The 13,331-nt window shown below is 43.5% G+C and overlaps 1 protein-coding gene across 3 annotated transcripts in view; it reads left to right on the top strand.

Moving 5' to 3' along the window:
- Positions 1-13,325, top strand: part of sorcs2 (sortilin-related VPS10 domain containing receptor 2) — a 310,471-nt gene extending 297,146 nt beyond the window's left edge. The window contains exons 18-27 of one of the 3 annotated variants that reach the window (XM_024288225.2): positions 962-1,133; positions 1,201-1,387; positions 1,524-1,657; positions 1,766-1,889; positions 1,980-2,092; positions 4,466-4,588; positions 4,660-4,759; positions 5,606-5,708; positions 8,283-8,476; positions 11,485-13,325. In XM_024288225.2, coding sequence (XP_024143993.1) covers positions 962-1,133; positions 1,201-1,387; positions 1,524-1,657; positions 1,766-1,889; positions 1,980-2,092; positions 4,466-4,588; positions 4,660-4,759; positions 5,606-5,708; positions 8,283-8,476; positions 11,485-11,549 — 1,315 coding nt within the window. In that variant the 3' untranslated portion in view covers positions 11,550-13,325. Of the gene's footprint in view, positions 1-961; positions 1,134-1,200; positions 1,388-1,523; positions 1,658-1,765; positions 1,890-1,979; positions 2,093-4,465; positions 4,589-4,659; positions 4,760-5,605; positions 5,709-8,282; positions 8,580-11,484 lie in introns of all 3 variants that reach the window. The other 2 variants (XM_024288228.2, XM_024288226.2) reach the window with 2 other exon arrangements.
- Positions 13,326-13,331: the final 6 nt, after the last annotated feature.

Genomic DNA, 13,331 nt, shown 5'->3' with positions numbered 1-13,331 from the left:
GGATGGATGGATGGATGGATGGATGGATGGATGGATGGATGGATGGATGGATGGATGGATGGATGGATGGATGGATGGATGGATGGATGGATGGATGGATGGATGGATGGATGGATGGATGGATGGATGGATGGATGGATGGATGGATGGATGGATGGATGGATGGATGGATGGATGGATGGATGGATGGATGGATGGATGGATGGATGGATGGATGGATGGATGGATGGATGGATGGATGGATGGATGGATGGATGGATGGATGGATGGATGGATGGATGGATGGATGGATGGATGGATGGATGGATGGATGGATGGATGGATGGATGGATGGATGGATGGATGGATGGATGGATGGATGGATGGATGGATGGATGGATGGATGGATGGATGGATGGATGGATGGATGGATGGATGGATGGATGGATGGATGGATGGATGGATGGATGGATGGATGGATGGATGGATGGATGGATGGATGGATGGATGGATGGATGGATGGATGGATGGATGGATGGATGGATGGATGGATGGATGGATGGATGGATAGATAGAGGGATGGATGGATGGATGGATAGATGGATGGAGGGGTGGTTGGGGGGAAGGGGGAGATGGATTGATTTCCATTCAAAGATACACTTTTGTGCATTTTTGGAAAATATCTTTTGTTCAATAGAAACCAGATTATTAACAGTCAAACCTGCAGAGATTCCTTCATTTACCTTTTCTTCAAATATAAAATCAGATCTAATTTCAATCTTCTAAGATGTAAGAGCTGAACTGAACTGAGTAAAAAGTCATCCATAAAGAATCATTCTAGAAAATTACATTTTCTAACCACATCTTTGTGTGCTCCTGATTCACAACAATCTATTTAAACTGAATTTTCTTTATATGTCTTAGAAGCTGAAATAAATAAGAACAGATGAAGTAGAGGTTAACTGTAGCGGTTGTGTCTCAGCTACAGGAAGGTCATCTCCAACACATGTGAAGGAGGACTAAACCAGCAGCAGAGCTCCAAGAAGCACAGCTGCCCCCTGCTGGCCCCCAGGCGGCTGCAGGTGGGGATCAAAGGTCAGATGCTGGCGGTCGCTCCAGGTGACGACATCACCTTCATCATCCATCAGGAGCAGGTAGGACGAGCGGATTGGCTCTTTGAGTCACGTGACTCCGTTTCAAGCCTCTTCCTTCTGCTGTCAGGGCGACACCAGCAGCACCAAGTACCAGGTGGATCTGGGCGACGGCGTCCGGGCCATCTACCAGAACCTGACGGTGACGGACGAGCCCATCCAGCACCGCTACGAAACCCCGGGCGTGTACAAAGTCACCGTGAAGGCGGAGAACGGCGCCGGCCATGACGAGGCCACCATGTACATCCAGGTCACAGGTCAGTCATCCGTCTAGTGGCTTCAACTTCCTGTAAGCTGTCGCAGTGCACCAATATCCAAGCCAAGTTCTTCATTCACATTTTGAATGTTCTGTTGGTAGACTTTGTCCAAACACTAAAACTTGACTTGCCGCAGCTCCTCTGCATGAAGTGCACCTGGAAGTGGTTCCCATCGCGAGAAGGAACCAGGAAGTCAACCTGACAGCTGTGGTTCTGCCGGCTGAGGCCAATCTGACCGTCTTTTACTGGTGGATCGGAGACAACCTACAGGTGAGACATGCGGTTCAATGCTTTCTTCTCCCTGAAACTAATCTTACAGCTGGTTATAAATCATCTGCATCTCTGTCAGTCAAAAGGATGAACTTCTCTCCTCCACAGCCGGTTCTGACTCTGCAGAACAGCCTTCTGACTCGCTTCCCAAACACCGGAGAAGTGTCTGTGACGGTCCAGGCTTCCAACGGCAGATCCATGGTCAAGGACACCCGCATCGTCAGAGTCTATGGTAATGATGCAAGAAACCTCTTTATTCAGGAGGAACAAACATCTCCATTCCAGCGGATTTTATTAAAAAACGGCTTGTTTCTCCCTCCAGATAAATTCCACATCATCCCGGTCAGCTTCAGCAGAAACCTGGACCGCTACAACCCCAACATCCCAGAGTGGAGGGACGACGTCGGCCAGGTGGTCTCCAAAATTCTGTCCAAGGTAAACAGTGTTGATCAGTTAATGCTGAAGCTTTTCATGAAGGATCAAAATAGTATTTGCTCTAAACTCTTAGTATTTTGTGGTAAAACCCTCGTTATTAAGCTCTGAGGTCAGTTATTCTTGTAGGACATTTTCTTTTCTGATGTCATTTGTGCTTGCAGTTCTTAAAAAGGGTTTTGTGCATTAAGGAACTCTGGGAAAATTGAAATGTAAGCATAGTTTGGGGCAACAAACAACTCATCGAAAAGTTTAAAACCATTAAATGACTTCAATCAATCGATCTGATCACATCTAGCTCCGCTTTTTGTTGCTTCTGTTCCGAGTTTGGAGGAGAAAAGATCAAAAACCTGAGCTCTCTGTGGCGCCGCGTTAACACTGAGTCATCGCTGACCGACTCACTCCAGTAATGAATCACTCAATCAACTGATCCAGTGATCTGAATGTGTTTGCATTGATCTTACAGGAGCTAACTGGAGTGACAGCAGACCAGTGAACAAGAATGAAAACGGAATAAATGGGAAATCAGTTTAATCTGGAGGGAAGGGGCGGAGCTAGGAGGCGGAGTTACAGGCTGAGACGGCAGCAGCAGATCTGAACACTGCTGGTGTAAACAGCATCCATGGAAACTCTAAAAGAAAAAGAATTATCTTGCTAATAGTTTGATAACATTTTTTTATGCAAGCAAACAAGTTGATGAATTAAAATGTGTTTCAAAACAATAAAAGAATCCGTCCGCGTAGGACCATGCTTTTAGATCCTAACATATAAACGTTTCACTGAAATGAGCAGTGTGAAAGAGAGCCCAAATACTGACAAAATCCAACAGATTTACAAAGGATTCCTGCGAGTTTCTCGTTTTATTCTCTTAGACCAGGGGTGTTAAACTCAATCGCACAGGGGGCTAAAATCCAAAACAAACCTTAGGTCGTGGAACAGGAAAAACATTTATTGAACACTCTAAAAATACATTTTTAAAACTTTAATACCGTAAATTTTTAACATGATTATGAACTATATTTATAGCATTACCTGTGATAATACTAGTGTGAATGCTGTAAGCTGAATTTGGCTGCAGAAGATGCTGAAATTCATAACTGAAAACACTGAAGGTGACAGCTGAAAATGCCTAAGCTGATATCTAAAATCCCTGAAGCTGATAGCTGAAAACGATAAAGCTGTAAGCTGAAATCCCTGAAGCTGATAGCTGAAATCCCTGAAGCTGATAGCTGAAAACGATGAAGCTGTAAGCAGAAATCACTGAAGCTGAGAGCTGAAAATGCTTAAGCTGATAGCTGAAAACAATGAAGCTGTAAGCTGAAATCACTGAAGCTGAGAGCTGAAAATGCTTAAGCTGATAGCTGAAAACAATGAAGCTGTAAGCTGAAATCACTGAAGCTGATAGCTGAAAATGATGAAGCTGATAGCTGAAAACGATGAAGTTGTAAGCAGAAATCACTGAAGCTGATAGCTGAAATCACTGAAGCTGAGAGCTGAAAATGCTTAAGCTGATAGCTGAAAACGATGAAGCTGTTGCCAGCTAAAATATTAGATATATATAATAAATGCCAAATTAGCCGAAAAGCAAAAAAAAAAAAACTTAGGCTAGCCAAAACAGCTAGTATGTAGCTGAAATGTTAACTAAATTCCATAATAGCCTAAAAAAATCTTAGTAAGTGCCAAAATAGTCTAGCAGAATGCTAATTTTTTTAACTTTTTAACATAATTATGAATAATAAAAAGGCAGGAATATTATTCCAGAATAAATCAACTTAAACCTTTAATAACTTTCAATTTTTAATCTCTATAAAAATATATCCATCCATCCATCTTCCAGACCACTTCTTCCCTTTCGGGGTCGCGGGGTTGCCGGAGCCTATCCCGGCTACTGAAGGGCGAAGGCGGGGTACACCCTGGACAGGTCTCCAGTCTGTCTCAGGGCCTCAATCACACACACATTCACTCTCACATTCACACCTAGGGGCAATTTAGAGTCACCAATTAACCTATGAAGCATGTTTTTGGACGGTGGGAGGAAGCCGGAGTCCCCGGTGAAAACCCACGCATGCACGGGGAGAACATGCAAACTCCACACAGAAAGGTCCCAAATCCCCCAGCCGGGATTCGAACCGGGGCCTTCTCGCTGTGAGGCAAGAGTGCTAACCACTGCGCCACCGTGCAGCCCTATAAAAATATACTTTGTCAAAATTATGCAAGTTATTAATAAGCGCAAGACAACATTAGGCCATTAATAACAATAAAATAAAATGATCTGGAGGGCCGAATCCGGCCCCCACGCCCTGACTTTGACATGTGTCTTAGACATTTGAGTTACATTGATGGAGGACCTGCCTGACCTCTGACCTCTGACCTCAGTCCACAGGCGTCCCTCAGGAGTCCCTGGTGACGGTGGTGAAGGCGGGCCTTCCCACCACGGCTGACCTCTACATCCTCTCAGCAGACAGCACAGCAGCCCAGACCAGCATGGCCGTCGATAAGGTACACAAACACACACACCAACACAAACTGAGCACAGAGAAGGTTTTCATGCTACGTTCTCTTGATTTTAGCACATTCCAGCCGTTCTTCAAGCTTTCAGCAGCAACAACATCAGCTTCATGATCCGAGGAGGCCAGCGAGTGTCGGCCATGTTGGCCGACCCAAACTCAGGTATGCAGGATTAAATACAAACTCGATCAAAATCCACCTGCTGATGACCCGAAAGCCACAACGGCTGCCTGAGTATGAAGGCGTATGTTTTCATTCTCCTTTGTCGTGTGGAAAAACTGTGTTTTATTCTGTCTTGAGGGACTGGAAGTTCCTGATTGATCTCTTATAAGCTCAAAATATTTCAAATTCCAAAACACATATATCCAAAGGAAGTTTTTAAAGTATTCATGGGATGACCACGGGACCTACAGCTTGGTGAACATTTTGTGAGGTGGCGTTTTTTTTACATTTTAACGCTTTTGTTCGAGCAGTCTGTACAAATTTCACACATATGTCGACGGCTTCAACATTTTCTTGACCTTTGACCTCTGTAACTGGCTGCCATTTTGAATTTTTTTAAAAAGTCCCCTTTAGTACCAGCTATAAATGTTAACTCCTCCTAGGGATTTCAGTCTTTCCCCTCTTTACTCCTTAAGGATCTTTGAGAAGCTATTCTGGAAAACTCCCTTGTTGCTTCCACCATTTTTTGCAGAATATTGTGAAAATATTATATTATATTATAATTTCTGATTCATCATTTCATCCCTAAGAAATACAATGATTGTCCCCCAGGCGACCAAAACATAAAAATATGTTTGTCACGTCACTTTGATCCAAGGAGATGGGGGAGGGGCGTGTAGCACAAAGGAGGCGGGGTCAAAAGCGGTTAGCAAGGTCAGGGGAAGGCAGTGCCTGTGGATCACCTGCAGCCTTAATCTACAATTAAAGCTTCAGATTTAACCTCAGTTCTAAACGATGAAAAAAAGCCAATTTTCCTGACTGAAGTGTTCGTCTGTGCTTCTCCAGGCTACCGCGGGGCAGCTGGAGGGCCTGGAGTTTGGGCCTTAGCTGTCATCTTCCTCATCAGCATCATCGCCACCAGCTCCTTCATCCTCTACAAGTTCAAGAGGTGAGCTCTTCAAAGCCTTCAGACCACACAACAGGTTCATCTGTGAATGAATGGATGAAATCAGGGGTGTCAAACGCACGGCCCACCAGATGGTTTAATCCGGCCCAGTCATGAAGAGAAAAAAATATAAGGATGTTCACTATTGTGTGAATGCACAATAATGAAAAGTGATTAGGCTACTAGGTTGTTTGAGGCATTTTTTCCAACTGAAAAGAAAAGAAAACCAAACAAAGCTACAGATAAAAAGTCAACTATAGATTACTTTGGTATTATGTTTCTGGTCCGTGACCCCTGAACCAAAATGAGTTTGACACTCCTGGATTAAAATGAATAGTTGAGTTACTCTGGACAATTTGAACCTTTTTTTTTAAAGTGATTTAGATTGTTTTTGTATTTTCTTTGGACATTGTTGCCACCGTCTAACACTCTCCACTGACTCGGTTATGAACTAATACACTAAACCCTCGTTTCCACTAAGTGGTTTGGTCCAGTATTTTGAGTGTTTCCATTGTAAAAATTGACCCATTAATCCAGACCATAACATTTCTGGACCCCTGTTGGTTGTAGGTCCATAGAAAATTGAAAAAAGGAGCTTTGGGATGATCCATTGTTGTTGTTGTTAGCTTTGCTTTTGCTTTAATTGCCATGATGGTCCAACTTTGAGTGAAAGCGCTCACCTGGATTAACTGGACCATTGTAAACTGTACTGGACCGGATCGTACCATTCCGTGGAAACGAGGCTTTAAAGTCCTTTTTAGGCGTGTTTGTTGGATAAAAAGAAATCAGTGTGAATCATTGAATCAATTAACAAAAGTTCTGTAAATTGTTATGTTTAAAATTATTAGTTTTCATCAAATTAGAATTTTGAGTTGATAGTTTACCCACCTCAAAATTGTTTATTTGATTAAAAACTAATATTTTTGTTAATTGATCCAACGTTTCACTTTTTACAGTGTGGCCGTCTCACTTTAAGAAAAACTTTTTTTTTTGTTACAAAAGCAAAGATCAACTGGATATGTAATATGTAAACCTGCGATAATGCAAGTGTGAATGCTGTGAGCTGAAGATGCTAGAACTGATAGGTAAAAGTGCTCAAACGGAAAACTCTGAATCTGAAAGCTTGCCAAAATATTGGCTAAATGCCAAGTTAGCTTAAAATAGCAAAAAAGAAAAACATCCAATTTTTCCCAAAACAGGTAGCCCTATGGTAAAATATTAGCCAAATTTTAGAGCTATAAAAAAGTCTAATTTTGACAAAACGGTTAGCATAGTTCTTAATCATTAGGTAAACTCTAAAATAGCCTAGAGAGCCATAAAAAGGTTAATTTTGACAAAATATCCCAGCCAGCAAGGCCAGATGGGCCCCAAAAGTGGGAAGAAAATGTGGGCCCCTATTGGGTGTGTCCATAGTTTCTGTAGTGACCCCACCTGTGTTTGCCCACAGTGACTTAAGTGGACACTCAGTGGGTTGGCTCGCTACGCTATCCAGCCACCTGGTGGACAGCTCCACTGTTGCAAGCTAGCAAACTCCATTGTTGCATGCTACTGAGCTCTATTGTAGCATGCTAGCAAACTTCATTGTGCCATGCTAGCAAGCTCCACTGTAGAATGCTAGCGAGCTTTGCTGTAGAGAGCTAGCAATCTCTGCTTAAGCGAGCTAGCAAGCTCCTTTTGTAGCATGCTAGCAAATTTCTTTGTAGCATGCTAGCGAGTGGTGCTGTATCGTGCTCCCGAGCTCCTTCTTTAGCAAGCTAGCAAACTCCTCTTTAGCATGCTAGCGAGCTCCTCTTTAGCATGCTAGCGAGCTCCTATGTGACAAGCTAGCAAACTCCACTGTAGCATGCTAGTGAGTTCCACTGTAGCGAGCTAGCAAACTCTGTTGTAGCGAGCTACCCACTGAGCTCCCATTTAAGCCAATGTGGGCAAACACAGGTGGGGTCACCACGGAAACTCTGGACAAACCCAACCGGGTCCCACATTTTCTGCAAATTTTTAAACCATACGGGGTCCACTTAGCCTTGCTGGCTAGGAGCTAGCATAGTGCTATAATATTAGCTAAACTTTAAATTAGCCTATAAAACTGGAAAATGTCTAAATTGGGCAAAAACAGCTAGCTTGTTGCTAAATTAAAAGCTAATGTCCAAATTACCCTAAAAACACAGTAGTTGCTGAACATTTCAAAGTTTGAATGTCTACAGCTTAAAGTTTGCAGAAGTCCACAAGTCTCAACGTACGCAAAGTTTTTGAAGGATTGGAGCATTTCCAATGGGGCATATAGTATTTGGCTCATTATCTCAAAAACTATAAAGTTTAAAAACACCAAAGTTACAAGCAGTAATGTTCTGAATGAGTTTAATACCCAGATTACTGAAATCGCTGAAAGTGTGATGGAGTTTTACATGCCGAAAACTGTACAGAACGAAGCAGGAGAATCACTATAGTGTGAATGAACCACGGCTTCCCCTGCATGCTCTCCTCACTCAGCACCAGTCCGACACCACAACCCACTAAAAGTCACTTGAACTGAAACCTGCAGACCAGAGCCCGCTCTCATTCAAACATGGAATCCCACAGTCCTTGGCTCAGGACTGAGGACGCCTATCCCCCTCTGTGTTTCAGGAAGCTGCGTGGGAACCACAGCATCTACGCTCAGATGCACAACGAGAAGGAGCAGGAGATGACCAGCCCCGTCAACCACAGCGAGGACACCCAGCACATCATCCAAGGCGACGAGTTCATCGACGACGACCTGGACACGCACACTCTAGGTAACGCCGGAGGGAGCCCCACCTTCCGCTCCCTTATAAGGACTACCACTAACCACTGCTACTAAACCCGAGCCACTAACACCAGCCGCTCGCACTCACCAAGGTACTGGAGGACTTCACCTTTTCTGCTTTCACAGCATGTGTTACACACAAGCATTCTGAGACTGAGGAACTACTTTAACTCCTTGATGCCTAATTTATTTCCAGCTATGAAAAGACATTAAGGTAAGTTTGGAGCATATTCACATCAATAGGCATCAAGGGGTTAAATATCCTTCCATGTGGACCGCCATTTTACCCACTTTATTTAGAAAAATACAGAATTGTAGCTAAAAATTGGGTAAATTTGATCATTCATAATTTATATAAACCCAATCAGACGTATTTACAAAAAATAACTAAACAGTGTGGAGGTGAAATGGCGGTTCCTGTCAGCAGGGAGGGGGAGTGGCCTGGCTACATCACGTAAATGTGACGCTCTGCTTGAAGCATGTTTGTCCAGAAGTCTTCATGTTTGTTTGAAATCCTTTGTAAATTAACTTTGTGTGATGTTTTGCTTAAATGCACATGATGCTTTTATTAAAGACCCACTCTGATGAAAATGGTGATAGCATGTTCTTGTGGTACTGATACATGTATAAAGAAAAATAAGATTAAAATTGCATTTCTGAATATGTCTTTGTTCAAATTGTTGTGAATCAGGAGCAAATAAAAAATTATTTTCAAAAATTCGTATTTAATGACGTTTAAAATATGCTGGGCGGGCCCTAGCTCTCTGCTCCGCCCCCTTCTGAAGCTACAGACACACAAAGCATTTAAAAAAAAAACCTTTGTACAAAATTATTACTACAACCATTTGTAACAAGAGAAATCTGGTTTATTTTTACATCAGTGATTCATTACTTTTCAGAAAGAGTTACAAAATACACAGATTTACTTCAGTGAGCGCCAGTCATTTAGTCAGGACATCGTTTCCCACAATGCATTGTTTTGAAGTCATCTTGGCGGCTTGCAATGCCAGAATTCCAGCTGCACTTGCCTAGATAGGCGCCTTGTACCCGCTCCTTTCTCATGATATTTTTGATGATTGACATGTGACGTCTGAGCAAAAACTACCCAACATGCACTGCAATCCAGGTGACCTATGCAGCGCTGCGCCTGGTTCACACACTGAAGGTCTTCTTCCTCTTTTTTTTCTTCTACTGGTCTTTAGCGCATGTCCTCCACCTACAGTTGTTAGAGGTTTGGAGGGAAATGTCAAAGCGATACAAATCCTTTGATCTTGTTCCAGACTTTTTCTTTCACAGCTCTATTCTGATCTATGAATCTATGATCTCTGCGATTATTAATTCCTTCTCCATGATCAATTTTCAAACTGTTGGCACTTTCATGAATTGAAAGGGAAGTCATCCATACGTCTCTGCCAAATCGGAGCCCCTGATTGGTCAAATTTCAACCTGGTTTATTTCAGCGTTTTGTAAGAAGAGCTTAAAACAGTCATACAAATTTTCATAGCGGGACGTAAAAGTGACAGTTTTGACCACGGAAACTAGGGCTGCCATGGTTAGTCGACTAATCGACGACTAATTTAATAGTCAATTAGTCATTACTTTATTTTATATGGAGTCAAAGTGTAGTAAAGTTGAAAGTTATAATGACATTCTGCTAAATCTTTGGACTATTTTTGCATTTATTAAGGTTATTTAGGCTAATTTGAAGTTTAGCTAATATTTCTGCTACATGCTAGCTGTTTTGGCTAACAGGATTGTTTTCAGTTGTTTTTGCCTAATTTGGAGTTCAGCTAATATTTCAGCTATATGCTAGCTATTTTGGCTAATTTAGGCTATTCTGGAGTTTAGCTAATATTTCAGCTACATGCTAACTCAGGGGTAGGGAACCCTGTTCCTCGAGAGCCGCCTTCCTGCATATTTTCCAACATGCCCTGCTCTGGCATGTTCTTATTGGCTGGACACACCTGAACCAGTCCCTACTCATGGCTGATTACCTGGTATACTGGATAACATGCAGGAAGGCGGCTCTCGAGGACCAGGGTTCCCTACCCCTGTGCTAACTGTTTTGGCTAACTTAGGATTCTTTCAGTTTTTTCTGCTAATTTGCCTTTTAACTAATATTCAAGATGGCTATCAGTTTCAGCGTTTTCAGCTATCAGTTTCAGCGTTTTCAGCTATTAAGCTCAGCATTTTTAGCCATCAATTTCAGCATCTTCAGCTATCGTCTCTTACATCTTGAGTGGCCAAATTCAGCTTACAGCATTCATACTAGCATAATCGCAGATAATGATATATATATATATATATATATATATATACATATATATGTAGTTGTTGGTTAGCTTAAAGCTAATGATGGTTAAGATGTGTGCTTTAGATTCCACTTTGTACATGACCCGATTAGTCGACTGATCAGAAAAAGTAATCAGTGATAATAATAATAATAATCGTTTTTGCCAGCACTAACGGAAACCTAAAATACCCATAAATGTGCGTTTTTATAGATTTTTATTGAAATTGGTTGCTTGAGCGCACGTTGCAGATGGCGATTTGAACATAGTTTAATGCACCCACTTACAGACTAATAGATCCATGAAAGTCTTTGTTTTCCTCGTCTGAGCTGGAATCTGGATCTAAACTGTACGATGGATAGAAATGATATTTCTCACCATCTTTGCTGCACTGCTAATGTTAGGTTGGGGATGTGAGGGACTGTAAGCTAAAGGGAGAGTGTGTAAGTCAGTTATGGGTGATAGGAAGGGGGGTGGAGTGTCTCCTGCCGCTCTGCAGAAACTATGTCCTAGAAAACTACACTTTTTTTTGCATTTTTGGCTAAAACAACATATTTATAATAAAAAAAGCAACTCTTTGAAAATTGATGCATAAATTCTTAGAGTGGGTCTTCAAATCAAAGCTGTTGTAACTGTTTATTTATTTGGATCGTCCTGATACATGGAGGTTCTCCGTTGGCCTCACGCTCTCCCTGCTTGCCTCCAGGTAACCACTCAGGTGTCGTCCTTCGCATCAACTCCAGAGAACTGCAAAGCTACGTGACCAGCTGATGGCTGCCATGGCGGCCCCCCCATGAGCTGATCCAGCCTCACCGAGCCAGTTGATGAGCACACTGCACCCCCCCACCCCATCTCTGCGTCTCACCTCACCCCCCCCGCCTTCACACCAGCTTTGGACTTCAGCTCTCAGGCGTGTTATAGAAACTCTAAAGGAATTTGTCCTGGTTTTTACGTACTTCAAGTGTTTCAGACGGGAAGCTTCAGCTCACAAATGCTAATGAAATACGATCCTCTCAAAAGCCGCACAATGAGGTTTTTAAGAATATTTCCATCTTTTCTTCGTTCCCTCCCCAAGTCTCTCTTTGACGGCAATAATGATTTCAGTGGAATGTAGAGGATCCACTCCTGTGGAACTGCATGCAAACACCAGAGGGCGCTGTTGCACTTTCCTGGGTTCCCTGCTGCCAGGCGGGCTCTTCATGTCAGCTTCTTCCTTCAGCCCAGACTCCCTCCTGTTTCAGTCATGCTATCGGGGGGTTTCTGCAGAACCAGAACCGCCCCGCGTCTGTCTCACGGTGCCTCAAACAGCAGAAGTCCTTCTGCTCGGTGTCCGGAAGGTTCTTTGTGAAACGGCTCCAGACCCGCTGGGTGGGAGCGAGGCTTCGGAGACGAAGGTCGTCCCCCGGGAGAAAAGAGGAGGAGGGGGCGACGGATTCCTTTATCAGCCTATATTAGGCAAGCCTGCAGTGAAACAGTCTCCTTTCAGAGTTTGGTCCGTTGTGTGTACATGTGTAAATAGGAACTCTGTACATAATCCTGTTGATATGTGTGTGTGAGTGTTTTACACTAATACCAAAAGAAGTGACCCCTCCCCCTCTGGACTTCAGACGGATGTTTTCTCTCACGTCACACGTCTTCATGTTTGTGTTCCACCTGGAGGACTCTTCTGTTTGTGCGAACACTGGTCTGCTTTCTGTTGACATGTTTTTGGTTAGTTTGCACCGATGGTGTTAGCATCTCACCACCTGTGGAAGAGACCCTTCAGGTCGTCTCTCTGGGCTGGACCTCACTGGACTGCAACAAACCACCACATCTCCAGGAGTGAGAATGTTGTTCTTAAAAAGTGGGAAGAAATCTCTGCTGTTACAGATCAGTGAGGCTCGCCTCACCTCGTGTACATACGTTGTCCACGTTCGGTTTTGTTGTGATGTGTTGTCATGGTGACAGATCGGCCTCTAGACGAGGGGAAAGTGGGGGGTTGTGATCTTTCGGTGTAATGGTGACGGAGTTTGACACAGAACCCAACCAGCAGGGCCGAGTGGACCCCATACGGTTTCAAAGTGAGTAGAAGATGTGGACCCCCAATGGGTTTGTCTGAGGTTTCTGTGGTGGCCCACCTGTGGCTGCCCACATTAGCTTAAAGCGGGTACTCAGTGGGTAGCTCGCTACACTAGCCAGCCGCCTAGTGGACACCGGAGCTCGCTGTAGAGGAGCTCACTAGCATGCTGCAGCGGAACTTGCTAACATACTCCAGTAGAGCTCACTAGCACACAATGCTTTCCACTAGGGGGCGGCTAGCGTAGCGACCTAACCCACCGAGTCCACTACTTAACACTTGTGGAGCCACCACAGGAACTATGGACAAACCCAATCGGGACCCAGATTTTCGGCCCACTTTGAAACCATTTGGGGTCCACTTGACCCTGTTGGCTGGGAGAATCATTTCTATGGTCACTGGTCCCGCCTGTTGACTGTATATGAGAACTGGACTGAGTGACCCCTCCCCCCTTCCTAAACAGGAAGTACATGCTGGCTCCAAGAAGGTAAAATCCC

This window comes from Oryzias melastigma, linkage group LG18, assembly GCF_002922805.2.
Source record: "Oryzias melastigma strain HK-1 linkage group LG18, ASM292280v2, whole genome shotgun sequence".
In the NCBI taxonomy this organism is placed as follows: Eukaryota; Metazoa; Chordata; class Actinopteri; order Beloniformes; family Adrianichthyidae; genus Oryzias; species Oryzias melastigma.
Note: the sequence above shows the minus strand (reverse complement) of the source record. Positions and strands in the feature narration are given on the sequence as shown.